Genomic DNA, 27942 nt, shown 5'->3' with positions numbered 1-27942 from the left:
CCGAATAAATGGATAATATTTTTCTGAATATATATATTAGAGATGGGAATCGAACCCAACTTTTAAAGTTCGGGTTCGGTTCGGTTCGGTCAGATTTAAGTTCGAGTTCGGTTCGGTTCGATGACGAGTATAGTTCGGATTCGGTTCGGTTCGGTCAGGTCTAAAGTTCGGGTTCGTCTCGGTTCGATGCTATGAAATTATGTAATAGCAAAATTAAGTTATAAGATTTAATGCAATTTATTAGTTAAAACTTTTTTATTTGAATTTTTACATGAAACAAATACTTTGCAATATATAATAGGCCTATGGGCAATACTTTTTCCAAAATAGTGTTGCCTAAATACATTTAAAGCGTTGTAAAAATTTCTTAATGGAGATAGAAATGAAGATGCGGCAGGTTTTCGCTCATGTCGGCAAGTGGTTTAATTCAGGGCGTGACTCGGCGCTAAGCGAATTTTTTAAAAAGGCTAATATCGATGTGCTTTCTTTCAGAAAGCACTATTCATCATAATAAAAAAAAGTCGAGGGCCATATTAAATCTAATAATAAAGAGGCAGACCTGGCCAATAGAATTATGCAAGGGACATTCTAGGTAGGCCTACATATTGCGCACGTACTTCTATAATGGGCGTGATCTTTTTAAAGAAATATTCTTCGTGTAAAGACGTCTCTATCGAGGATTTTTTTCACACATAAGTCGTCACTATTATAAATTGCAATATACGGAAGAAATTCGACTATTCTGAGACAAAAAAAATGCAGAAGAATCACACTAGCGGAGATGTTTTAAAATGTTTTCTTCAAAACGTTTTGACCCATATTGTGCATACTAGCCTCGTAAAAAGCAGTCTTCAGTTGAAAAGGTCTTATTAGAAGATAAAATGACATCTCCTACTTAATATATTTTAATTTTTAAACATGTAATTATACTAATATTCAGATAAGTTACGCTAAAAATAAAACTTTTTTTTTCGATGCCCCCTCTCTTTGTTAGTTGGTACAATTGAACCAATATAGGCGTTTTATATTTTTACCGGTAAGGACAGTATAGATGGACTTCTTATGGTCCGACAGTTATGCTGGGCAGGGCAGGGCACGTATCCCGTATGGGAGACGAACGTATGCCAAAGGCAGTCTTTTTGTTTTGGTGAGCTAAAAGGTGGTCGACGTTACAGAAAACGCTTCAAAGACCAGCTTAGGCGTCAACTTTGCTTAGCTGACATAGAAGAGAGCACCTGGTTGCATGCGGCCTTAGAACGAGTCAGTTGGAGTTCACTCCGCGGGATACACATTTGAGACCAAAAGAAAATCCGCTGCCGAGGACAAACGCAGACGCGAAAAGAAAAACTAAATCGACCACCTGCGAACAGTGGTTATGCTTGCCCTGGATGTGGCAAAATATGTAGGTCACAGCTGGGCAAGCGCAGCCATGGGAAAAACTGCATTCCTCACTAATCTTCGGACTCGAAGACAAGCCTTATAATAATATATAAACTTAATAAACTTTAAAATAAAGTTCTTATGTGAACAACTCAATATAGCCTAACTCACTAACTGTTATTACAATATTCACATATTTAATTTGAGATAGAGATGTAATATTAATGAAATATACTGATATTTAAACAAAATCTAGGTCACCACAAAACAACGTCTTTACTCTTTCATGTCTCAAGATTGTTTGCCGTTTCACATTTGCATTACGCTAATTTCAACATCTTTAATGCATAAACACCAATCAATCGCTTAACCTCTTCTTACCGCCACCAGAAAACACACACACACACTCTATGACACCCCTTTTTGTCAAGAAGTTGCGTCTCCCCATCCCCCAATTCAAGGTACTAACCATCCCCACCCACTGGAGAGGACCCAAAGTTTGAGAAACTCTGCATTAAAAATACTGATGATCAATAATGCAAAACATAATAATAGTAAAAATATTCAGGGGCGTAGATAGGAATTTTTCATCATTTGGGGGCCCGGACCTCTTTGGGGGCCCCTGCATTTTGCGTAATATTGAATATTTATTGTAAAAAAAACACTAATTTGGGGCCCCCCTCAAGTGGAGGCTCGGGGGGATTTTACATTTCTCCCCCTCCTCCCCCACCCTTTCTACGCCACTGATAATATTACAATATGGAATACTTCACAATTTTGTAAAAATAAATCACTTAATAGAAGATAATTAAAATTTATTTTAAACTAGAACACAAATGAACTTATTGTAGATATCTACACTCTCTAATCGGCAAAAAATATTCTACTCTCAACTAACAGTCATCTCAAATAAAAGTGACAATATTTTAATGTTGACTTTCTACTTACTAGGAACTAGAGTCTAGATCTAGATCTAATTAGAGGGCGCCTATTCGACTCAAAACCAATATTGCAAACAGCCCGCGAAAATTCAAGGTTAGGGGGAGAGTCGGCACATACGGAAAAACCCATGGGAATCAAAGCGCGCCGCTTTTTTTTTTCAAAATACCACCACCCCCTCCCAAGTTTTCAAAGTATAATGGAATCATTAGAATTTAAATAAAATATTTAAGTAATTATTTTTTTAAAACACAAAATATAAAAAAGGGATGCAAAAATTGCAAAATTAGTTCGGTTAAGAAAAGGAGGGTTCGTTCGGTTCGGTTCGTACCAAGCAGTTTCAAAGTTCGGGTTCGGTTCGGTTCGGTCATAAGTGAGGTTCGAGTTCGGTTCGTTCGGTTCGGGTTCGGTTCGTTTCCCATCTCTAATATATATTCATGCCAGGGGCGGACTGGATGTCAAAATCGGCCCAGGCATTTCTATACAGTACAGCTCATTCAGCTATTACGATTAATTAGATCATTATACTAACATTTGTTATACAGCATGCATAGGAGGCGACTCAAACGCAATAGGCGCCAGTGAGTTAATTGAAGTTACGTTAATCGTAGGATAGGCCTACACTAAAATGTTTACCCTCTAAGAGCCTACATCTTTACAAACCTGTAACAAAAGCCATGACTGATAATGATATGCTTTAAGCAAATTGCGGGGCTCCTGCCAGGCGCGGGGCCCTACTGGAGCAATCGGCCAAATCGGCCTAAGACCGGCTCGCAGCAGGGTAACGAAACACATACTCTCACACATTACTATGTCACACATTAGCTACCACTTTACACATTACCATTTAATACACTACCACTTTACACATTACCATTTAATACACTACCACTTTAAACATTACCATTTAATACACTACCACTTCACAATTTACCATTTCATACATAATGTCGTTTTTTTTTATCCAACATTCTTTAGTTATGAAGAGCCAAATATCTATAACTTGTAGAAAAGAAGAATTTTCGTTTTGACAATTTTTGTTTGTTTTGTTTTTCTAGTACAAATTAAAACGGCGATCCTAAAGAAATCTTCTTAGTTCTAGTGAGAAAAACTCAGTGTCTAAAAAACCGATAGCCGATTAACACGCTCGTGGTACAATTTATTTGTCGTTTTTGTTACTGCGTTTCTAAGTTTATTATTTATTGACGTCTACATATCATGTTATTTTTATCCACAAGTCTTTGCATAGTTTAATTGGGTACCAAGGAGAACTTCGTTTCATGTCATACATGTAGATTAACTTGTTTGATTTTTAGTTAGATTACAGGTCACAATATTTTTTATGTTATTATTAATAACGTGGGGGTAGCGACCCCACCCTGTAAAACCACAATTGCTACAGAAACGGCAAACTTGACACACCAAGTAGATCAAGACCTATAACAAATGGATCTAATGACTCCAATATTTTAATAGTGTATATTTCATGTCTAATAAGTACTTTTCAGGTTGTCATTATAAAGTGTTAGTATCAATTCTGCATGTTGTAGTTAGCAATTAAAAGTTGCATTGCAGAATAATCTAGCATAAACTTATTTCCATACTTAATATCTATGTTGATGTTATTTATTAGGGAATAGCGCGAACGCAGTTCCCCATACGCAAAAATTACGCACCCGAGTCACCCACATTTGGGGTGATCGCAGGGTTCAGCCCACCCGAAGTGCAATGGGTAAGCCTCGACCTGGGAGAACCGCCATCTTTTTTTTTTTTTTTTTTTTTTTTTTTTTTTTTTTTAGGAAACCTCAGCTTTTTAGCTTTTGACTACAGTTGTCTAGCTTAGTACATCCTAGGAATCCTTGGGCTTTTGCCTCTTTTCTTTGCCTCTTTTTTGGGCGTTGCCTCTTTTTTGGGCTCTTGCCTCTTTATTGGGCTTCTTTTTTTTTTTTTTTTTTTTTTTTTTTTTTTTTTTTCAAAGAAAGAACACAAAACATCATTCTAAATTAATAATTAACACAAGGAAAATTTCATAAAAAAAAAATAGATAAATAAATAAAAAAAAGACATTTTTATCAAAGTCATGTTCCAGGATTTTCAGTATGATCGCGGAGTAGGCTGCATCGAAGATCCATAAAATGGTGACAGGAATGGGTCCAGAAAATGATGACAGCAGAGTTCCAAATAAATGAAGACAGCAAAGGTCCAGAAATAGGTGACAGCAACGGTCCATAAAATGTTGACAGCAAATGTCCAGAAATAGGTGACAGCAACGGTCCATAAAAAGTTGACAGCAAATGTCCAGAAATTGGTGAAAAAAAAAAAAAAAAAAAAAAAATATTCACAAAAATTTTGAAGGTGTTCCTTAAAATGAGTATTGCCAAACTAAATTTTTTTTTTTTTTTTTTTAAAGACTTATGAGTCATTAGCATTCATTTTAATTTATATTTATATTTATTTTTATTTTTGCAACAATTTTTCCCTTAAGAACCTAAGACAAAGGACCTCTATCCTATATCCTTGGACATTCTCTGGGGTCTGCTAGAGTTACAAAAATGTACATATAATGAAGCAAATTGGTTTCTATTTAAGTACAGATCACAAAGTAAGTGTGTGTGTGAAGAGCTTAAAAAATTATTTCATTTTGGCATATAACTCATTTTAAGATTAGATTTATTATTATTATTATTTATTGTAATAGTGTTTTTTTTTTCCGTTTCTGTTTTATTTTTCAACAATTTAGTAGTCCATTTGGTCCATTTTCATGAAATCCTGTCCTGTTTGGGTTGTCTTGAAGATTTATTAATTTGGTCAAGGGATGTAACCAAAAGAAATTTCCGCTTTGCATCTTCCAGTCCTAATTGTCTCTCTTGTTGAAAAAAGAAATTAATAAATAGTTTATAGGTAGTTTTTAGTAATTATAATTTTAAAGCAAATAAATGATGTATTAAATACATACACATGCAAATTTTTAATAGTTATTACTTATACAAAACCACACACCCATACATTCAAACTTATTTTCTTCATTGTTTAAAAAGACTTTGTAAATTGATAATCTATGATACAAATGGAATCTACCAATTCATTGATAGAAAATAAAGGATTCCTTGAACAAGAAAACAATAAATAAATAAATAAATAAATACCTTAATTTAATATGTAACATATGTACATACAATGGGTCAATGTAAAATTACATTTGGGGTTAGCCTTTATAGTGTTCAATTTTAAAATCAACTATATTTCTATATATTATTTCTAAATCATTAGGGTTAAAAATGGCATTATGGTACACAGCTTTAAGTCTACTGTTCCATACTAAGTTTCTGTATTCTGATACAATTATTAGGTTGAAATTATGTATCATCTTGTGTTTAGTTTTAGGTAACTTATTTAAGAGAATAGATAAATTAATATTCACATTGGTTTCACAATTTCCTTCTAATAAATCTCTTACAGTATTTCTAACATTACTAAATAAAGAACATTCTAGATATAAATGCTTTTCATTGTCACCATTAACAGATTGACAAAATTTACAATATTTTACACCAGGTTTTTTCTTTGAAAATGGAGTCATCCCAAAGATAAGTCTGTAAGATATTTCTTTAGCTTTTGTTGCAATGTATTTGTTATGAAGGTTAGTAAAAGTGTCTTTAAAATCTGTTATATTTAAATCTTTTCCCCATTTAATCCTAATAGCTAAATTTTCCTGTAACTGTTTTTTTAATGTTGTGTATATTTCTTTATATTTATTGTGTATTAAAGGTTCATTTCCAGAAAGAGTTCTTGAAATGGATCTGTAAAAAGGATGTAAGTTTGTACCAAAATAGTGTGGAGTGTTGTTTTGTATTGGAATTAAATTGCTTAATCTCAAACCATAATAGTATATTGTAAGGGGGAAATCATCTGGGTTCTTAACTACTTGACCTATGAATTTTAATCTGAGTGCACATATTTTAGTTTTGATGTCTTGTAAATTGATCCCCCCATCCTCTTTGTTTTGAATGATTGTAGTATGTTTGATGTTTTTAAGTGTGTTTTTGAAGATGAAACTTCTAATTATGTTATTTAATTGAAATATGTATTTTGTAGGGGGTTCTATAATATTGGCTAAATAGACTATCTTTGGGATGACCAGATTGTTTATAAGGATGGCTCTACCAAAAATAGTAGAACCTGTGTGCTTGTACATGTTAACTATATTGGATGCCTTAATAATAATATTTTTCCACTGATCTTCACAGAAGAAAAAAGGGTTACTATTGTATTCTATACCACATATTTTGATTTTATTTACAAGTTTAAAAGAATAAATTTCCTTAAATGTCCACTTCCCTACACCCATTATTGAGGATTTATTTATATTAATTTTGGAACCACTGGCATGGCCGAAAATTGTAAACTTTTTAACTATGTTATTAATATCATTTTCAGAGGAGGGAAAAAATGTTGTGTCGTCGGCATAAGCCTTAACTTTGACTACCGGGATGGGTCCTGGGATTTTTGTTCCTTTGATAGATGGGTCTGACCTAATAGATTCTAGAAAGGGTTCTAGACAAAGGATGTATAAAAATGGGGATAAGGGACAGCCCTGTCTAACAGATCTTTGAATTGGAAAGGATTGGCTTAAGGAATGGTTGATTATTAGTCTACTGTTAGCATTGGCGTAAATTAGTTTAATAAATTTTATTAAAAAAGAGCTGATTTTACATTTTTCTAATACTTTAAAGAGATAATTATGGCTGACTCTATCAAAAGCTTTCTCTTGATCTACAGATAACAAGGAAACGCTAGAGTTTTTTTCATGACTGTACATGATAAAATCTCGAATGAAATGTGTCATTCCATCAATACTCCTGTCGGGGTGGGTGCAGTATTGGTCTTGTCCTACGAGTTGGGGAATGAAGGGTTTAAGTCGTTTAAAAATCATTTTTGTCAGTAGTTTATAGTCTGTATTAAGTAGTGAGATGGGCCTGTAGTCACTTGGAGAACTGTTATCTGTTGTTTTTTTGGCTAATAGTGTAATATATGCTTCGTTGAAATTTTTTGGAAGTTGTCCTGTTTTAAACGCGTCACTATACAGTCGCAGTAGTAGAGGGCTTATTAAAGGAAAAAAAATCTTATAGAACTCAAATGTCAGACCATCCGGTCCGGGAGATTTATTGTTTTGTGTCGAGTCTAGTGCTGTTTGGAGTTCGTCTAGAGTAAATGGAGTCCCCAAAAGTTCTTCGTCGGTCTGTTTCAACTGTTTACAATATTTTAGAAACCATTCTTGAGCCTCCTTGTTTATAGGTTCCATCTGGTAGATATTTGTAAAATGACTTATGAAAACATCTTTAATTTTGTCTTCGTCTTCAACTTTGGAGCCGTGTTTATCAAGAACACTTGTTATGCATTTACTAGACTGAACATTTTGTTCAATCGACAAGAAAAGTTTGTTTGGGCCTTCTTGACTTAAATAGTTCCTACATCTAACTTCTGCTCCTTTGTAGATGTAGTTGTTTAATTCTTCCAGTTTTAATGAAGCCTGTGTTCTCTCTATTTCGTCTTCAGCGTGTAAAAGTGTGTGCTTCAGTTTCTCTAGTTCTTGTTTTCTACGTGTCTGTACCAGTGTTGATATGACCTGACATTGTTGTTTTATTGAATTTTTTACCAGTGACCATGTTGTTGTTAGGTTAAAATTTGGATTGTCTGTATCTTGTAAGCAAGACTTGAATGTGTTTGAGATTAATTCTATAAAAAGGGGTATTTCTAGAAGAGAATTATTAAATTTCCAATGACTAGTTTTTCTATTCTTTTTTTTACTTTCCTTACTTATCGTAACTATTATTGCCTTATGGTCTGAATATTGCAGAGACTCTTCTAGATGAGCAACTTTACTTATATGATACTTGGTTGGTACGTAAATTCTATCTAGTCTGGAAGTTACAGGATGAGCTTTATTCACCGAAGTAGTGTCCTGACCTGTCGGATTCACACTTCTGTATGCATCCTGTAACTTCAATTGAAACTCAATGTCTTTCAAGAAATTATTAATAGTAGTGTTCCTCTGTGGAGGAAGATTTACCGTAGTTGTGTACTGCTTGTCTAGTGTGGACGTGATATAATTAAAATCCCCTCCTAAAATTAAACTATCCCCTTTATATGTGTCGTGTAATTTTTCACTCAAATATTCAAAAAATTCCCGTTTCTCTGTTCTTTTTGCTGGTGCATAGATGTTAGCCAGTGTAATTGTTTCATTTCTTGTTTCTACTTTTATAATGACTACTCTCCCTTTTTTGTCACTATAGTTGTGGACTATTTTAAACCTATCTGACACCTGAAAAATGGCTACCCCCCGGCATCTGCTACCATAACTAAAACACCCTTCCTTAAAACCCATGTCTGTTGTGTATGTGTGTGCTTTGTGTTCTGTACCTAAGTTTGTCTCTTGTAAAAAAATAAAGTCTGGTTTGTACTTTCTTGATAAGTGAACTACATATTTTTGTTTGTTTGTGAGTCCGTGAATGTTGAGAGACAAAATCGTGATGTCCTCCATGATTTTATATTTAAGTGGGTTTGTTTATAAATAGGATGTATGTGTGTTTTTGTGAAAATTGAAGTGATATTGGATACCTGTAAGAAAAAGAAAAACCGGTTTGCGTGTTTTAGTTGAGTGAACTATGAATTTTTGTTTATTTTTCAGACTTCGAATGTTAAGTGAAAGAGGTGTAATGTCTGCCATGATTGTGTGTTGGTGGGTTGTGCGTTGTGTGTGTGTATCTGACACTGTGCGTATATGTGCCTACTATTTAAAAGTAGTTCATGCGTTAGGCGGTGTGTCAGGGTCCTCCCCCTCATCAATTACTAGAGGTGCGGGAGAGCTGGGGCTATCTTCCGAATCCTCCATTTCCTCTCCCGTTCTCCCCCTTTCCCTTCTCACTTCAGAGCCTTCCCCCTGGTCATCTGAGGTAGAGGACAGGGAAAGAGTTCTTTTTCTGTTTGTTTTGCTTGGAGAGCTTGGCTCCGATCTAGCGTGTCCGGTAGTTTTAATTTTTTTGTATGTACTAGACCCTGTGTTACTTTCGCCTTTTTTTTGGGGGGAAAGGGTACCCTTCCTACTGTCCATACGTTTTTCAGGTGTTGTACCTTTTTTTTTGCTTTTCACTGGTTCGAACCCATCTTCATCTACCTCAGGGGGTATAGCTTTGGTCTGCCCTTTTTCATTATCTTTTTTCAAGACCGACGCATACGTGCTTTTTTTACCTTCCAGGGACCTCTCAACGTCCTTTTTGGGACCCCTAGGGGTAGCCCTGTTGGGACATTGGTTCGACCAATGGTCTTCCTTCTGGCAGAACCAACATTGCCGCCATCGTGACCACGGTAGTCTCCTGTGCCAGGTAAGTATGATAAAATGTGCTAGGTTTAGAGGCGTCTTTAAAAAATTAATGTAACACATTTAAGCTTTTGGCAATATTATAAAATAATAGATATTCTTAATGATAAATATTTTTGTCTAACAATCTTTTTATAATAAAAAAATATTTGTATTTTACTAACAATTATTAATCTTTTCTATCGAAAACATTGAATATTGTTTTGTAAAACATATAGTTGTGAAAAATTAGGCCCTTAAAATAATTGTGCAAACATTTCTTTTGATTACCTCCCCTATTTCTTGGGCCAAGTATTGCAGTTTGAATATCTGTTAGTTACTTCTCTTTACTTTATCGGAACTTTATCCGAAGCTTAATTGATTGTCTATGTACCAATAGTTCACTTAGAAAGTTAAACTGTTATAACAAAGTACTGAATTATTTGTACACACATGGGCGTAGCCAGGATTATTTTTCGGGGGGGGGGGAGATTTTTTCCGCCCCCCCCCAGGCGAACAAAAAAATGTATATGTATGTATGTGTGTGTGTGTGTGTACTTAATCTTTATTACATTCTGACTCTTCATTCTTTCTGCAGACGTTTATTGTGCCCTAGAATGAGTTCTTCCTGGAGTTAGTGGAAAAATTGTAGACTATCCGCCATTGTCAGCAAGGGGTCTGGGGGACAGCTGTGAGCCACCAAGCACTATTTCTGGTATTGAAAGCCAACAAAATGCATAATCTGAGGTTTCTACAGTGCATTACCCTGCTATTAAAAAGTTTTATTTCAAAAACCTAATGTGACTTAGACCCTCCCGCGCCGTTCGGCGCATTTGCCGTCAAGCTGTTTCCACAGAAATCTGTCACTGGTAATGTCGGAAGCCTCTTCCTGCTCTGAGGACCTCCATGAATGTGTGGCGCCAAGTTGTGCTAGGATGTCATCGCAACTCTTATTATGCGTAATTCATTTTGTCGGAGAACAAGCGTCGCAAACCTCAAGCGATGCTCTGTCACAATCTTACTAAGGGGTCGACTCCCAGTTTGGCATAGGATTTCCTTGATTTAGACCCGATCTCTATAACTGACTCATAAAATCTGTCTTAGCCATCTTTGTTGAGCCAAATTTAGTGTTTTTCAATTTCACTGCACTTAATTAATGCAGCCCGCCACTGGTAGAAATGTGTAACCTCTCTTGAATACGCTCTTGGAATTAGGTGACTGTAGTTTGCTTTAGATTTTATATCGAAAAGGGAAGTTTTATCGTCAAAATCATCCGTTGGAGGTTTTAAACTAAAAAATCTCTGGAATTGTTCTTTTTTTTTAATTCAAAATCTTCCTTAACTGTGCTCTTGGAATTTGGGGATAGTCGTTTGCATTTTTTTTTTTTTTGCTTTTTTTTCATAGAAGAGGTGGATATAACTGCGAAAACCCCTGGTAGGGGGTTTTAAACTCAAAACCCCTGGTAGGGGGTTTTAAACTCAAAACCCCTGGTAGGGGGTTTTAAACTCAAAAACCCCTAGTAGTTGGTTTCAAACTCAAAACCCCCTGGTAAGCGGGTTAAAACTGCTTTAAAGACCAGCTTAGGCGTCAACTTGCCTTAGCTGACACAGAGGAGAACACCTGGTTGCAGGCGGCTTTAGAACGAGACAGCTGGTGGTCACTTACCAAGGCCGCGTGATACACTTTTGAGACCAAATGAAAATCGTCTGCCGATGACAGTCGTCGAAAAGAAAATCTCAATCGACCACCGGCGGACAATGGTTATGCAAAATATATAGGTCACAGCTGGGGCTGCGTAGCCACGGGAAATACTGCATTCCTTATTAATCTTTGAACTCGGAGACAAGCCTTATTATTAGTATTATTACGTTTCATTTGCACTCATCTTGGTTTGTGTTATTTGGTATGTATATTGTTATTATTTAAAATTTGACTGCCATTGTAGCGCTTGTGCTACGTGGCACAACAAATAAAAATGTTAAATCGTTAAAATACATTGACACTTTTTTTCATTTTAGTTCAGATATTTAATACACTAACTAGTTGTAAAAATGCTTAGTAAACAACACTACCCAGCACTTATAATTTAATAATAAATGTACACTATAAACACGATTTTCTCAACATCTGCAATATCCCAACAAAATTACAAACTAGTCATCACTATAGAGTTTCATGAATGACAATTTCCTCTCAAACTGCAAGGCCCAGTCTAAGGTAAAACATGCGACCTGCTGCTTTGAGCACTGGGTTTATAAAAGCCAGATTTATAAAGTCACGTTAAGCAGTTAGGAAAATACCTTAGAATTGTCCATCTTTTTTTGTGTGTACACACACCTGCCTACATCTGCAGTGGTGGGGAGAGAAAGGCGGCTAGTATCTGGGAAAGACTTTTGTGCTGTCATAAATGACTAAGAAAGACAACCCACGAAAATCTTGACTTAGGAATTCCTAAAACAAAGATTTACTGCTGCGGGATTAAAAGTCTGTATAGAAAATACGAAAAACATGCATATATGTAACCCTGCTGGACCAAGTAGAACAAAGGACGTTTGGGCCACGAGGCCTTCATCAGCTACAAAACAAACAGAAAATAAAATAGGAATTCCTAGTTTCAATCTGGTTTGAAAGCAAGACTCTCACTTATTATTATTTTTTTTTTTGGACATTGTGATGTGTACAGAGAGATACAATGTAGCATTGATTAACATAAATTAAGAGTACTGGCAAATTATTGTATTGTGTGTCTCCATTGTGACCGAAGTCATTGTAAATTTTCTATATTTTTATTCATTATTCATGTCTCAGAATGAAGACATCATAAACTACTTTCACTGAAGTTGTTCAGTATTTCCAAATGGCATAATCAAAGTTGCCTTTATGAGGACTCTGGTCCGCTCATTTTAACGACATTTTTAAGCCACTTAAACACATTTGGTAGACATAGAAATAATATCCAAACTAAAACACAAACATAAACACACAAAAAAAACAACAGAAGAGTCGTCATGTGTTCAGCAAACAGTTTATTGAACTCAATGCTGTAGTCTAGCAGTCAATGAAATCAGTAAGTACACAATATATATATATATATATAAGTATATACACTAGACAGAAGCCACCAACACACAGCTTGGCTTAGACAGACCCACCACACCAGTACAAAGTCCTACAATGCCAGCAGTAGAAAACACTATTTAAGATCTATCATTTAGCTGTTTGAGGGTGGGAGGTGGGGGAATGAGGTGGATAGAGTTGCACAATGTGAGTTTACTTAATCCTAGATCTAAAGTCATTCAAGCCCATACTGTGTTACTCTCTCCACAAACAAACTCTATATGACTGGCTCTGCTCTTGATCAATTCTACAACCCTAACTACTACAATAAGACAAATTCCTTCATTATTTAGAACAAAGGTTCTGGACCTGTCATTTGAAAGCCACTAAAGGGAAATAATTTGGTGAAGTATAAAACATTTGTAGATCAATTTATTCTACAAAATTTTTTTAGTAGTGTGCATTACAGTGTCAAGAAAAAAAAAACAACTATTTCTGGTGGACATCTTGTATCAAGTGACAATAAAAAAAAAGTGCAGCTTTACTTGAGAGGAACCAATGACACAAGTGGCGGTACTTTAAGCACTTTTTTTTTTCTCTATTTTGAGTATTTCTTATCAGGGAGCAGAGACCATTTATTTTCACGCTCATAAGACAAAGATAAACAAACAAATTGTATCTGCAATGCTGTTTTATGGAATTAATAGAAAGTAATATAAATAAAAAAAATAATATAAGAACCATTCATAAGAATTTTCAATACTTTGTGCAATCCTGTGTTATATCTTTCACCACAAGCGCCAACCTCTTCAAATTGTTTTCAGACCAAAGCCGCAGGATTTCTAAGGTGTACATAAGATACAACGACAAGAGAGACTACATGATACTGTACCAATACCAACCTAGTTATCAAGAGCACACAGCAGTTAGTTTGAAGGTATGCAGATCAAACTTGAAAATGTGAGTGAGTAGTCAAATAAGAAATGTAACAAATCTACCAAGCAAGCGACAACTAAATGTTGATATGACCAAAAAAAAACAAGTATCACAGAATGACAGCAACTTTCGATGACATCAGCAATATTAGATGACCAAAGCTGACACGTGGAACATATTTGGAACATGATCAGGACACCTCTGTTATGAAATATTGATTTGTTTCACATCCTAAATGTATGTTGTTTTGAGTGACACTGGCAATGAAAAAATTAACTTGTGATGATGAAACACAACCTTTCTTTTGGAAATTGAGCTTATGTTGATCATAGTAAACAAAGTCGACAAAATATTTCTTAACTTTCGTCTCGACTCACTAGCCTTACCGCTAATAATCAACAGAACATTTGTTGATAAAAGCCAACAAAAATTACCCCTCAATAATGACAAGGAATAACTTTTTGCAGGCTACTTTGTAAAACCTAAGTAACAGTTTACTGGACATAAAAAGTCTGGAACAAGTAAAGTTTTTTTTTTTCTTTAAATTAAGCTACATGAGATTAATTTTTGTTAAATTCAGTTTTATGAGTATCAAAAAAAAATATTTTTTTTGTCTCTGTCACATGCAGTGAGCCTATAACTATGGACTATATCACTGAATGCATCAAGTTATTGCTTACCTACATTAAAAAATTAAGAACAAATGCCTTAATCAATAAATATAAACAAAAAACAAAATTATAATCTTTTTTTAAAGACTGTTGCCATAAAGTAGTTGAAAAAAAAAAAAAAAAAAAAAAAAAAAGTTACACTAATGTTGCATGGTGTAATAAATATGATATCCAATGTTCTAATGTAGACATATTAAGCTATGTAATGTTTATAATTATAAACCTAAAAAAATCAAAGATAATTTAAGATCAAATGCATTAAAAAATAAATATAAAACAAAAAACAAAATTGGCATCTTTTTTAAAGACTGTTGCCATGAAGAAATTGCACACACAAAAAAAAAAAATAATTTTTTAATGTTACAATAGAATTTCAGAATAAGTCTTTCCAAAATGTTCTAATGTGAAGAAATAACCTGTATAATGTTAATAAATAATGTTTCAATGTAATTAGGCCAAACCATTTAGAAAAAGAAAAGCATGTCTAGATTTCAATTATTTGTATCCCAATTCTATCATTGTGTAAGCTGACAAATGTTTGAGAACTGCAACCGTCTTCAAGGCACCAGTCAAGTGCAAAAATAGATCATAACACGTACGTAATAAATAGTCTGAGATCTCGTACAGGCCATACACGTAAAAATAAAAAGTGGAAAACAAAAAAAGAGGGCAATTCACATGTAAACATTATTATTCTAGAACAATGACATCACAAACAAACAAAAAATGTTTATCTACATTATCCAGTCATAATTTACAACATTGCATAAAGCAAACAAAAATTGTCTTTCTAGCCAGTCTTCCCAGCATGCAACCAGTATTCAAATCAAATGTCACAGGGATATCAAGGAGTGTATCATTAGAAATGTCATGTCAGGTAGGTATCTAGTTGAACTTAATCATTAAAACACAAGTGAAGTCTATAGCTTTATTACCCAAGCATCAAGGTCTCTGCCACATACACACATACATGCACGTAATGGATGAACATGGCATAAAATACTTTTAGTCCAGATAGCGCCAGGGCAATATTTTATTAACATGCGCATCGCACAGTTTAAAATTTGCTTCTAGACAAAAGAAAAAATTGTTTGGCCAACAAAATATGAAAGCACCAAGTTTGATTTCAAGGAAAGAAGCTCGTCCATCACATTCTACCTACCATCAAGCTCATCCATCACATTCTACCTACCATCAAGCTCGTCCATCACATTCTACCTACCATCAAGCTCGTCCATCACATTCTACCTACCATCAAGCTCGTCCATCACATTCTACCTACCATCAAGCTCGTCCATCACATTCTACCTACCATCAAGCTCATTCATCCCATTCTACCTACCATCAAGCTCATTCATCCCATTCTACCTACCATCAAGCTCATTCATCACATTCTACCTACCATTAAGCTCATTCATCACAATCTACCTACCATCAAGCTCATCCAACACAATCTACCTACCATCAAGCTCATCCATCACATCACACTATGTAAACTCTTCAGTATGAGGGAAATACACACTCAAATGCATAGACAGTATGAATTCAAAACTGGCCATACTGGAACTCTTTTGTGTTTTCAGGTTGTCAAACAGAACCAGTTACAAAGGATACTTATATTGTATAATTATATCAAAAGTGTTCACTTTGGTTTGAGAGTGTTTGGTAAGATCTAAAGCAATAACACCCCCAATTAACACCAGCACTGAGAATTTACCATTAGGTAGAGAGTGCATTCATTGTGATAGTGCAATGAGGCATTTTTTTTTTTTAAATGCCAGTTTGTAAATAACTTGACAAAAAAAAAAAAGATAAACTGATTTATAAAATTGTGTAAATTGTTTCAAAGTAGATACAAGAGCTTGTGGTCTCTAAGGTAGAGACTTGCTAAACCAAACTATAGAAATGTTTCAAAAGTTATCTTTCCTTGCCAGAGCTACTTTATTTCTCAATGTAGATGGCCCCCCCCCCCTAAAATTATGTAATTTCTTTTTTCAAGACAAGACCTAACCACAAGCACTTAAGCATTATGTTTTATGGTATGTGACCATCCAGTTATCTTATTTAAATACTTAGCCTCTATGGAGTATCACTGCTGATTCTTACACAGATTCATGTATTTCAATGTAAATAACCACTTTCTATGTTAAACTATTTATATACAAAGTGTAGCATTTCTTCCTAGCCCCAAACAATATAACGATTTAAAATGCAAATGTGTAAGCGTGTCTTCCTAGCACCAACTACTCTTCAATGGTTAAAGGAAGATATTTACTTCCAAATCTATTTATAAGTTGAGGTTCATAATAATTTAAAATCGTAGGCTGACCTAGCATAAAAATATCAGGCATTCTTACTCATACCAAATGAAATTATCCGAATCCGTTCCAGAATGTCGCCTCAATACCACAAGGTATTTTATATGTATTTTTCTGATACTTTTTAAAGATTTTCATGTGTTCACATAAAGAGGTCAACAAAATTTTCTATGAAATTTGTATCAGATGATCAGACGAAGACCAACCTGTCCAGTAACAATGTTAAGTCATTGAAATGTAGGCACAAAATGTCAAAGTAATATCCAGGTCAGCCAGTAAAGGGAATCTTTTGATACTGAATCCAAACTGCTTGTAACTGGAACAAGTTAAATGGTTTTTATGTTCTCTTCAGTGTCTTTAATCTTGTAACACATATATCTCTACTAGCATGTCACACATATAAAGCAGACAAAGGATTGCTTCAGTCAAAAACAGCCATCCTTCCAGTTTTCCTCAACGCGTCCTGTTGGTTTAGGTGACGGAGCATTAGCTCTGGGGAGAAAATAAATATGGGAACAAAGTGTAAATTATTTAATTTAAAAAACAACTTTGAAACTAATTATAAAAATATGGTGCAAAGCATTATCATAATATCAAGCATTTTAAAAGCAATTTTTTAATAACATAATATCAAGCTTATTATAGAGCTTTAAAAAAATCAAGGGCAATCAAAAGCTTTGGAATAATTTTAGGAATTTAAAAAGACTGGTGTTGACATGGAAATTCTATAACAGTTTATAAGATAAAATCATTTTGATTGGTCCAATGAAATGGAAATTCAGTTTGACTACAATTGACCACCTCAGCGTAACTACCTGTAACAATAACAATATAGATGCAAATATGAACAACATTCACACCATTAACTTTGCTATATTGACCTCACTTGTAGGAAAGATCATATCAGCATATAAAAATAAGTGTGCTAGGTCAGTGTTACGTATTTAATAGACTTATCTATTAAACAATGAACTCAGCTAACTCTTAGCAGTCAATGGTGACTCACAAGCTTTCTTAAGAAGACAAGACTGTATTGTTATTCTATCTCACCAGTTGGTTTTGTTTCATTATCATTTACAAAACTAAATCTCAAACTAAAAAAAGGGTGGAGAACAAAAGGAATGCTAAAAATGTGTTTTTTCCCTCAAAGTTTTCACTTTCTATCAATAAAGGAAGAAATTTAATTTGCTTCGTTTAAAAATTATTATTTTTTCTCTGCAAGTGCTAAAAGATGACTATAAACAAACATAGAACTGGACACAAATAAATACACAAAGAACAACTTGTTCACATTTAACCTAGATACCATCCTATACATTTCAAGCCTCAACTACCTTTTAAATGTGGGTAAAGAAGATCTAGTGGCAGAGTTGGGCCTCATTATCTGCCGCCTAGGAGTAGGCAAGCCACTTGTTCTCTGGGGAGATACTCCGCGTTGTTGTTGTTGCTGGGCCAGGCCAGGCAGCAAGCCCGACGAGACAACTCGTTTAGGGGTCATGTTGTTGTTGGCCCTGTAGCTGGGCTGTTGTAACCTGGAGGACATGGTCCTGTTAGCTTCTGGTGCCAGGTTCATCTCATCACTATTGACACTGTGCCTCTCTAGACTAGAGTCACTGGAGTTATGGGACTTGTACTGTAAAGCTGGTGTTGTTGGAAGACTCCGACGTCCTCTGGAGTCTAGTAATACAAAAATATTTATTGGCTAATACACATTTTGTTATAGTTTTCTTAACTAAAAACATTCAGTCTATATGATAATTTATGATAAATTTATTTGGCGCATGGGTAGACTATAGGAAATGTCGTACCTTTAATCCTTAATGAATTCTACCCATCTACTCAGTAAATACAAACAAGACGTTAAAACCAGCTTATTGATAATTGAAACATTAAAAAATTCTAGCTCTAACTACTAACATAATAAAGACTAAAAATAGTAGTCTAAAACAATTTGAAAGTATTTCAGTAGCTTCCAGAGACAAGAGTCACAAAGAGAATGGAGTGTTAATTGTAATTCTAGTTTAAAATACAAACATTTCTTTCAATTAAGTCACATTTTTTACATTTAAGGAGGCGCTGTGGTTGAGGGCTTTCTGAACTGTTAACCATGTGACACAGAAACAGATGACCTTTATGTCATCTTTCCCATGGAATGCAAGATCTGAAAGGGGAACTTTACTTTTTTTATTTACTAATTTTACTGAAACATTCTACAAGGAGAAGCTCCTCTACTTGCTTATATTACACACAGTGAAACCGATTAAGTTTTCAAGCTGCCATTTTATTGTCTGAGAGTCAGCATCTTCTTTCTGAGCCTGCATCACGTTCAAGTGATGAATACATTTATGGCTCATTGTAACATCCAGTTAAATGTGACAAGCTGATCAAAATAACTGAACCTGCCATATATCACATTTTCTCAGCATGCTACTTCAAACCATTAATTAAAATTTCAAATTAATTAAAACAGGTTTTTTTAATTAAATAAATCACAAACATTAATATTAATTCTGCCTCAATTAAAAACCTGCAACAACTAAAATTGGACTAACCATTTGAATTGTTGAGATGGAATTGCTGATTGTTGTGTGGACTGTCTGGTGGAGTGCTGTGATCTGAGCCCAGGCTACCTCTGTGATGGGAAATGTAAGCCCCTTCTACTGGAATTTAATGGTTACAAAAGATTATTTCAAAATTAAAAAAAAAAAAATGTATGTTCTAACAGAAAACATTAAAATAATTTTCAATCCTAAACACGAACAAGAAAGAGATTAATAGTTGCTAGCTGGGGATTTAAAGGTAAGAAGCTAAAATAAACACTGTCTATGTCTTTACCTACACCTCTCCTGTCCAAGTCTGCATACTGCTGCTTAACTCTCTTCTATCCAAGTATGTCTAAATAAACACCCATGAACCTTGTTCTGTCCAAGTCAACTTCACCTCCTGATTAACCCTATCATATCGAAGCCTAACAGGAGAACTGTTTTTCTTTGTTATCCACACATAGTTGGGGTAAAAATACAGCAGATGGTTTGACAGGACAGCAAACAAAATAAAATCTAAGTCAATATTCCTTGTCGACTGTTTTAAGTGAGAAGAAGAATGGGACAATCAGTAAACTAAGTAATATAAAGTTGTGTATAGAGTCAGCATTTTCCTTATAAATATTTTTGAAAGTAAATAGAGGAAAAATTCAAGCTCCCGACCAAGAAAATGTTGGGGCTGAGATACAGATGTGTGTAATCAGAGAAGAGACATTGATTTATTACTAATACAAATCAATCAGGCAACTATTGATTTAAAAAAAAAATACAATTTGTTATTTCATCAGTTGAATAAATACTTTTATTGGTTCTCCAGTCATACATACACATTTTTAAAAAATTAATTTAAGTATCCGAAGTATTTTTAGAACACTTAAAGTGTAATAGTTTCTAAAAATAAGTGAGCACAATTAAAGTGTAATAGTTTCTAAAAATAAGTGAGGACTATTCCTGTCTTTAGGATCCATCTTTTGTAGGCTTAAATGCAAGTGAATAGGAAAATCTTTTTGATTTAATTAGAGACTGCATTTTGAAACAAAAATATAAATGTCTATTTTTTTAATTTTTTTTTTTTTTTTAGAAAAAACTTTTTAAACAAAACATTTATGAAAAGTGAGATTTTCTTCCTGTTTTTTGTGAAGTCAAGATTAAAAAACAAGCTTGTTGCAAGATCATATAAATATAAAAGTATTAAATTTACCAATAATGGAACTGACAATAATAAGCTTAAAGAACCCATGATAATAACAGTTATTTTAAAAAATAATCCAATCTTTAATATGGAGGCTGAGTGACAAAGTGCTTGGCTTATGAACCGGAGGGTTCCGGGTTCAAATCCTTGAGAAGACTGGGATTTTAATTTTGAGATCTTTAGGCCACCTCTAAGTCCATCAAGCTCTAATGGATACCTGACTCAAGTTGGAAAAAAGTAAAGATGGCTGGTCATTGAGCTGGCCACAAAACACCCTCGTTAACAGTAGGCCACATAGACGACCTTTAAATCATCTGCCCTATAGCTTGTAAGGGGAAATTTACTTTTTTTTTTTTTATAAAGTTTTTACATAAAAAGTATATAATCTGTATTTGCAAAGTGTTGCATTGTAGACAAAAAAATTGGGAAAACCAATGATGTATAATATGCAAAAATAAACTTACCATCAAAACGACTAGGGCTTAACCTTGCACCGTTATCTCCTTCCATTAGTCCTTGCTTTGTTCTCAAAGCTATCCAAAACAAAAAATCTCATGTCAAATGCAGTATGTCCAATATGATTCAACAAAAGTTAAAATTTAAACATAAATAAAGGTGTTAGAGCTTAAACACAATCTACATAGAGAAATGGAGTATTAACAATGGAAAGAATGAAGATGGTTTTATTTTACCTTTTCTGTTAGCAGGAGTCATACTTTGTCTCAAACCTATAAGATACAAAGTAACCATCGTAAGAACAGAAACTACATTGAAAATAAAAAAGCTAAATATTGAATGATATGATGGAGAAATGAACAGAAAACAAAACTACTTCCTATAACTTTGGATAGTACTCACTCTCTTCTTGTTGCTTAGCAAGTATCTCAATCTCACTAATATCTGATGCTATAAGCTCCTGAGGTGGATCACCTTCTCCGTGCATAGGTGCATTTGTTCGTTTTTGTCTTGTGTAAGTACCAGAGTCAAATGCCAATTTACCCATACCTGTTGTAAAAAAAAACAAAAAACATTTAAACAAAATTTATAATCAGTGAAGTGAATATTTCTTCAGTCATTTTTCAGACAGACAGTCAATATTTAGAACAAATTAGTAATATAAATTGACTTCCTCACCAGGAGCAGCCAATCCAGATTTTCTTGGTAAAATATTTTTAATCACTGGTGTTTGGCCAGATTCCTCAGTAGACTTACTCAGTGCATAAGCTGATCTACTGGCATACGGCTGGCTACTTATAACTGGTGAACTAGAACTGTGTTTCACTGAAAAATAAGTAGGATTCAAATGTGTCACGTCATTGTAAGTTGGAATAAAACACCAATGCAAATATTAGGAGCCTGGCACAAAATAGCAACATAGGACTGCTTACTTCTAGCAGCTTCATCCAATTTACTGATAAGAGCCCTTCTTGAAGACTGCACCTCTGGACTTGGATGGTCAAAGTCTTGTCGAACCCAGGACAGGAGTTGTTCTTGAGATTGTTGTGGACTAGCAGCTTTTGGAGATGTATACAACCTATTATATAGTAATAGCGAACCTTTGTATTATGATACAGATGCTGGTGTCATGGTGTTGTATTGTTAATTAGTTTCAAAGGTGTTCTCACGGCTCACCCATAAGACTCGACAGCGTAGAGAAAAAGGGTAGGAACAGTGTTATACAGATTTAAACCTGTAGGGCAATTAGATACTTGAAGGTCTGGGCAGACACAGAAGATTTAGTAGCATTAGTTTAGGCTTGGGTTAGAGTCTCAGCCTATTTAGAGTTTTGGGGCAGACCGGACACAGCACCATGTAATGACTGTCAGGGCCAGAACTTTTTCTGCTAAACAACACATGCAGGTGTTGGGAGCACATCCCCGAGGCTGCCAGAGTGTGTTGATTGACAGGGACAATGAGCACCATGTAGAAAAAAGTTCTAAGAGACCAGGGTAAGAAAATGTTTCTAGATTACTTTTAGTGTAAGAAATTAGTTGATTGACAGATAATTATCAATGCATTTATTCTAGTAATTCATTTTGAGCCTTCTTTTAAATTATGTTACATTATATAAACATCGGGCATCGTGACTGTTTAACAGTTAGAAACTTATGATTTAATTTGTGGAGTTTTGACCTAACATTGAGCACAATGGAACAAGTGAGAGAAGAGCTTGTTGCGAGCTAAGGCGGGCTTAGCTGGGTGAGACCCCCCCCCCCCCCCCAGGTCAAAAGTTCAAAGTTGAAGTTTCGTAGATGATAGCTCTACTTATTATATTAAATTTAATAGATATCTATTCTAGTAGATATCTTGAATCTAGATCTAGTATTAGATCTAGATCTAGTAGTAAATTTCTAGCTCACAAAACTGATTTCATTTATATATGAACTTTACTTGTTTAGAATTAGAATACTTTAATACTATAAATAGATTTAAATAGATCTAATTTTCTAGAGTAGTACAGACTAGACTAGAGTTTAGTAGAGTAGTAGATCTAGAATCTAGATAGATTAAAAAATTTAACTAAAAATTAGTTTACCAGCTTTCATCTTCAACAGACAAATCTGAAAAGTTAACATCTTCATAATCCTCAAGAACCAGTTTATTACTATATTTGTTTTTCGGGACGTCGTTAGAGTCTTCCTCAGAGTTAAGGTTGTTGTTTTTGTTTATAAAATCTATTTCACCATTTTGTAGCTGGGATCCAACTCCTTGTTTACTTCTCCGCAACACTTCATTCTGTCGCTCTAATTTTTTGACGAGTTCTTGAAGCTTTTTCACTTCAAGCTGTGGATCTATAAAATCATCTGTGTTGTCCATAGTATCTGCTTAACTCTGTAAACGTACTATTGTTTATGAACACAACTTCAATTGTAAAATTATAGATCTAAAATCTTTTGTTTAACTGATGTGGAAAACTTTAACTAATGACGCCATATTGAAAACTAAATCACGCATGCGCAGTTGTTAGTAAATAAACGGAGGCGGATCTAGGCATATCGAAAGTACAAAACACAGTTTCATTGTTTTATATTATATATGTAGGTCTGGGTACTTTTCTTCCTGGTAAGGAGAAAAAAAATAGAAGTAAAGTTTTCCCTTTCAGACCTTGCGATCTATGGGGCGATGATGTAAAGGTCATATGTTTCTGTGGCCCATGGTTAACGAGGGTGTCATGTGGCCAGCACAACGACCAATCGCCTTTACTTTTCCCCAACTAATGTCAGGTACCCGTTAGAGATGGTGGACTCAGAAGCGCCCAAAGATACCGAAATTAAAAATCCCAGTCTTCAGCAGGATTCGAACCCGGGACCCCCGGTTCGGAAGCGAAGCGCGTTACCGCTAAGCCACCGCACCTCTTTACTTCCTGGTGTTACATACATTTAAGATCTACCAGCTGGCGTTCTTAGAATCTTACAGTGGCGTTCGTGTGGAAGCGGTCGTTACAGAGGAGACGATATATTGGGCCAGTGCCGTCCGCACCGGGTGACGCCCGTTAGGGCGGTGACACCCAAATTTTAAAAAATGCACTTTGGGAATAACTGACAATTAAAAAAAATAAACGACAATGGCTAAATATTGGAACATGTTATTTACAATTAATAAATAGATATTTACTTTTTTTTTTTCATTTCGACTAAACATATTTAGATCTTTTTATGAAATTTTACCAAAAGGTTTAAAATGCAATATCATACTTAATATATCAAGGAAAACGTGAAACCTTACTTTCAGATGTATGGGCCTACCAGCTGCATGTATGTATATGAACACTGCTTTGATTCAAATAAATGTTTTAATCTGGTTGCCTGGTCGTGCGGTTTGCGCGCTGGACTGTCGTTCGAATTTATCGATGGTCGAGGGTTCAAATCCTGCCCACTCCCATCCCCCGTCGTCCTGCGGGAGGTTTGGACTAGGAAGTAAACTATCTTCAACTCTGAAGGAACATCCGAAACATGTAAAACATTTTACAAACAAAACATCTCACCTATTGAATTTGTAGCTAGCAACGTAATAACAGGACACCAACCAATAGTCACTGTTTAACAAAAGACGACATTCTTCAGGCATAAAATATTACTGAAATCTCACATGTAATTAATGTCAATTTTGTAGAACTGGAAAGGAAATATAAGTGGCCGTTGAGATTTATGAAGATTATGATGTTATTTCATTTTTCTGTAAAAGAAGGAAATGTTACAATGTGTCAGTCGAATATATCATATCGAATATATTTTAGGGGATTTTTTTTTTTATTCTTGGCTAGTGCCAAGAATGGTTCTGATGATTCCTAATGGGGACTATTTAGTCACTTAATAGCAAAAAAAAACTGTATTCTTTTGTTGTCGACTATTTTCAACTTATTGTATTGAAACGAAATAGAAATTTGTAACTTAATTTAATGAGTATATGAAATTAAGTCCGATATTGGACATCTTAAAAGACAGTATGAAGAATTTATCTGGATTGGAAAATTGGAAAACTAGAACACCCGGTTACACAAACATTTGACAAGGAAGTCGTTGCTATGATTGATGCAAAGAAGAAAAACAATGAAAGGAATTATTGTACGGACTGTTTCTATAAAAGCAGAATTTTCGACATTTTGTAACTATATTAACAACGAGTCTTTATTGAATAAAGAATTTCCATGAGATGATGGAAATGTTATGTAAGTAAAACCCATATCTGAAAGTGCATTTGTAATGGTAAAAGGTTATAAATGTTTTAGCAAACAACGTAAAGATAGTAGAACCAGAATGACTGTAAGCACCTTTGTATTTTGTTTGACATAGCACACCTGACATAGCAAATTTGACATAGCACACCTGACATAGCAAATTTGACATAGCACACCTGACATAGCAAATTTGACATAGCACACCTGACATAGCAAATTTGACATAGCACACCTGACATAGCAAATTTGACATAGCACACCTGACATAGCAAATTTGACATAGCACACCTGACATAGCAAGCCTAACATCAGTTTACGTCGCGAGAGAAGATGCCTTCCCTTTGCAACTTCTTGTGAGACTAAAGAGGCCAATCCTTAATACACAACTGCGGTCACAGGTTGGGCATATGTAATCACCAGGCGCCGCTGCATTTACTCCACTTTCTTCATGTCGCGTTTTCATACATCCGTATACCGCAAACCTAACATAGCACACACTGATCAAATTCAGAAGCTATACGATTTTAAAAGAGACAAAAAAAGCTGATGAGATCAACTAAATTAGACTAAATATCTTCAAATGTCCAGAAAAGGTTGAGCTTGAATTTATATGTGGAGCTCAAAGATATGAAAATACAGCTTCAATGTCTAGAACCATGGAGTCCAAGGGGGAGTACAAGAAAATTAGTTACGTACCAACAGAATAGCTATTTAATAGATGTGTATAACATTCACTCAACTTATGTGTTCAACATTCCTTTTCAGAAATCAGCATTTTGCCAAGCATTTTTCTGATACGATTGAAATAAATTTTTTATTCTGAAATTATTGCTCTTAGAGGCCCAACTTAAGATCTTTTATTTTACCTATCTTATGGGGGGGGGGGGGTAAAGATGTACTAAAAGGCCAAAGATACACAAGAGTAGGCCTATCTTTAAACCATTGACAAAGTGGTGACTAATTAAATCATTTCTTTAACAAAACCAAAACACGTAAACGCACAGTGCTATATATAAAAAAAAAGGCTCCTCTAAACAAAAAAGTATTGTGATACAGACCAACAAAATATTAAAACAAGAAGAAAATGTCTGGCTAGCAATGACAAGATGCCGGACTCACTGTTTAAGAAAAGAAATGTGCATTGGTCGTTTTTCAACGCTGAGCTTCAAGTCCTACTGGAAGCAATATGTGATGTAGCAGATAAATTTGGAGAAATCCAACCGAAAAATTCTTCTGTTCAACAACCAACCAAGTGTTGTACTTTGTAGATGACAGTTTCAAAATATTCGCGTATATGATGATTTTCCAAAAGGTGACATTCAAACAGAAGTACCAAGACTGAGAAGAGATCTAAAGGCAGCAAAAATTATTCTTGAAGCAAAAATTATTCTTGAAGAAAATAAAAGTTGACAGTGCATGATTCATATGCTACTAAGATCTTAAAAAAAATTCTCTAAATCATTTATGATTTAACCATTAACAAAGCCTTCCACCGTTTCTTACCATCTGCTTTATTTATGGCGTCTCGTGTGAAAAAGGATTTTTAAAATTAAAATTAAGAACATTTTGAGACAAAGGAACAGACGACACATTCACAAAGGGAAATTCTATTAAATATGAGATCGTTAAAGACATAAACTTTCATTAAGTTTATTTTAAGTTTTCAAGTTTGAAATCCAGAAAAAAAAAAACCAGTGTAATTTACCAATGGTGGCATTGTTGCAAAATTGAACTATAGACTAATGGCAATGTCTTCGATTCCAAAGATTAAGGATGCGTGAAGAGTTTCACATGACTACGTAGGCCTAAACCCAGTGAACTAAAGATAAATTGTAATAACTGAATTTAAAAATTGAGCAGACACTAATTTTATAGTTGTTGAACAATCAAATAATGTAGGTAATTATAAACTATATGCATTACAGTGCAACAAACAAACGAAAAAAAAAGGTAGGGGGCGAGGGGGTGACACCCTGAGCTGACCCCATGCACCGGGTGACACCCACGCTAGTGACGCCACTGGGTTAGGCCATAGGGCTGAGTTCATTGCACTGGTGGGGAAAGACCCAACGAACATGTCCCTATCCACACATCGTTCCTCAGTTAGCCGTTTTTATGTTGGACACCTGCACGGCCAGGGCCGGTCTTAGGCCACTGCAACCTATGCGGTCGCAGTGGGCCCCGCGCTTTCATAGGCCCCGCACTAATTCTAGGTGTAATTATTAAATTGCAGAATATATACGAAAAAGTCATAGAAATCTCGTGAATTTAGTAAATCTCCTGAAAAATAGTCAAAATTGTCATTTGTGGGTGTCATTCATTGCGGAAAACGCCAATCCTACGCGAGATAAAAGAAAAAAGGCATTGTCAGCTTTCATGTAATAAAATGTAATAATTGGGCAATTTTTAACCTTTATCGGAAGTTACAATTCTTTATTTACTTTTATAGTCACTGCAGTGGCGTAGCTAGAGCATATGATGCCTGGTGCGGTACCTCATCTTGATGCCCCCCCCAAAAAAAAAAAAAAAAAAAAAAAACAACAACAAAACTAACTAAATAATAACATTGTAAAACCTTACTTTTTTGTTCAAAATATTATGTATTCATAAATCAAATATTGTTAATTTAAAAAAATCACTTTTACATAAACATACTACAAATGATTTTTACGCGCTTTCTTGCTGGCAAAAGTATCAATAATTTTATCGAAATCCATTTTTTTCCACCAGCTCTTGTTCAATGGACAAAATGGCCAAATTAGTGAGTCATCGTTGATCGCAAATAATTCTTGATCAGTTTAAGTTTGCAAAAACTTCGCATGTAGCGACGCTTACTGCAATAGTCAAAAATATGTGAATCATGATGACGAT

The 27942-nt window shown here is 34.7% G+C and overlaps 1 protein-coding gene and 1 pseudogene across 2 annotated transcripts; both read right to left on the bottom strand.

Moving 5' to 3' along the window:
- Positions 1 to 3949: 3949 nt before the first annotated feature.
- Positions 3950 to 4087, bottom strand: LOC129927936 (U1 spliceosomal RNA; annotated as a pseudogene).
- A 10887-nt stretch (positions 4088 to 14974) lies between these two features.
- On the bottom strand, positions 14975 to 23350 carry LOC106061447 (SLAIN motif-containing protein 2-like). 2 transcript variants are annotated; one of them, XM_056038908.1, is made up of 10 exons: positions 22930 to 23350; positions 21782 to 21927; positions 21528 to 21674; positions 21252 to 21398; positions 21086 to 21121; positions 20858 to 20926; positions 19211 to 19318; positions 17993 to 18335; positions 15799 to 17150; positions 14975 to 15498 (listed from the first exon to the last, which is right to left on the bottom strand). In XM_056038908.1, the coding sequence occupies exons 1-9, from the start codon at positions 23208 to 23210 to the stop codon at positions 17084 to 17086; spliced, it is 1344 nt and encodes a 447-aa protein (XP_055894883.1). In that variant the 5' UTR covers positions 23211 to 23350; the 3' UTR covers positions 14975 to 15498; positions 15799 to 17083. The 2 variants fall into 2 exon arrangements, with proteins under 2 accessions (XP_055894883.1, XP_055894884.1); XM_056038909.1 differs by having other exon boundaries at positions 19211 to 19315.
- Between the last annotated feature and the right edge of the window lie 4592 nt (positions 23351 to 27942).

This window comes from Biomphalaria glabrata, chromosome 8, assembly GCF_947242115.1.
Source record: "Biomphalaria glabrata chromosome 8, xgBioGlab47.1, whole genome shotgun sequence".
Classification (NCBI taxonomy): domain Eukaryota; kingdom Metazoa; phylum Mollusca; class Gastropoda; family Planorbidae; genus Biomphalaria; species Biomphalaria glabrata.
The sequence above is the reverse complement of the archived record's forward strand: the minus strand, read 5'-3'. Positions and strand labels throughout refer to the sequence as shown.

Bases quoted from the DNA above. Each gene is read 5' to 3' on its own strand.
- LOC106061447 (XM_056038908.1), bottom strand. From the start codon at position 23,210: ATGGACAACACAGATGATTTTATAGATCCACAGCTTGAAGTGAAAAAG. The intron at 21,928-22,929 runs GTAAACTAATTT...ACTATATAATAG, and splicing joins TCTGTTGAAGATGAAAGCTG to GTTGTATACATCTCCAAAAG. The intron at 20,927-21,085 runs GTAAAATAAAAC...TGTTTTGGATAG, and splicing joins GACTCCTGCTAACAGAAAAG to CTTTGAGAACAAAGCAAGGA.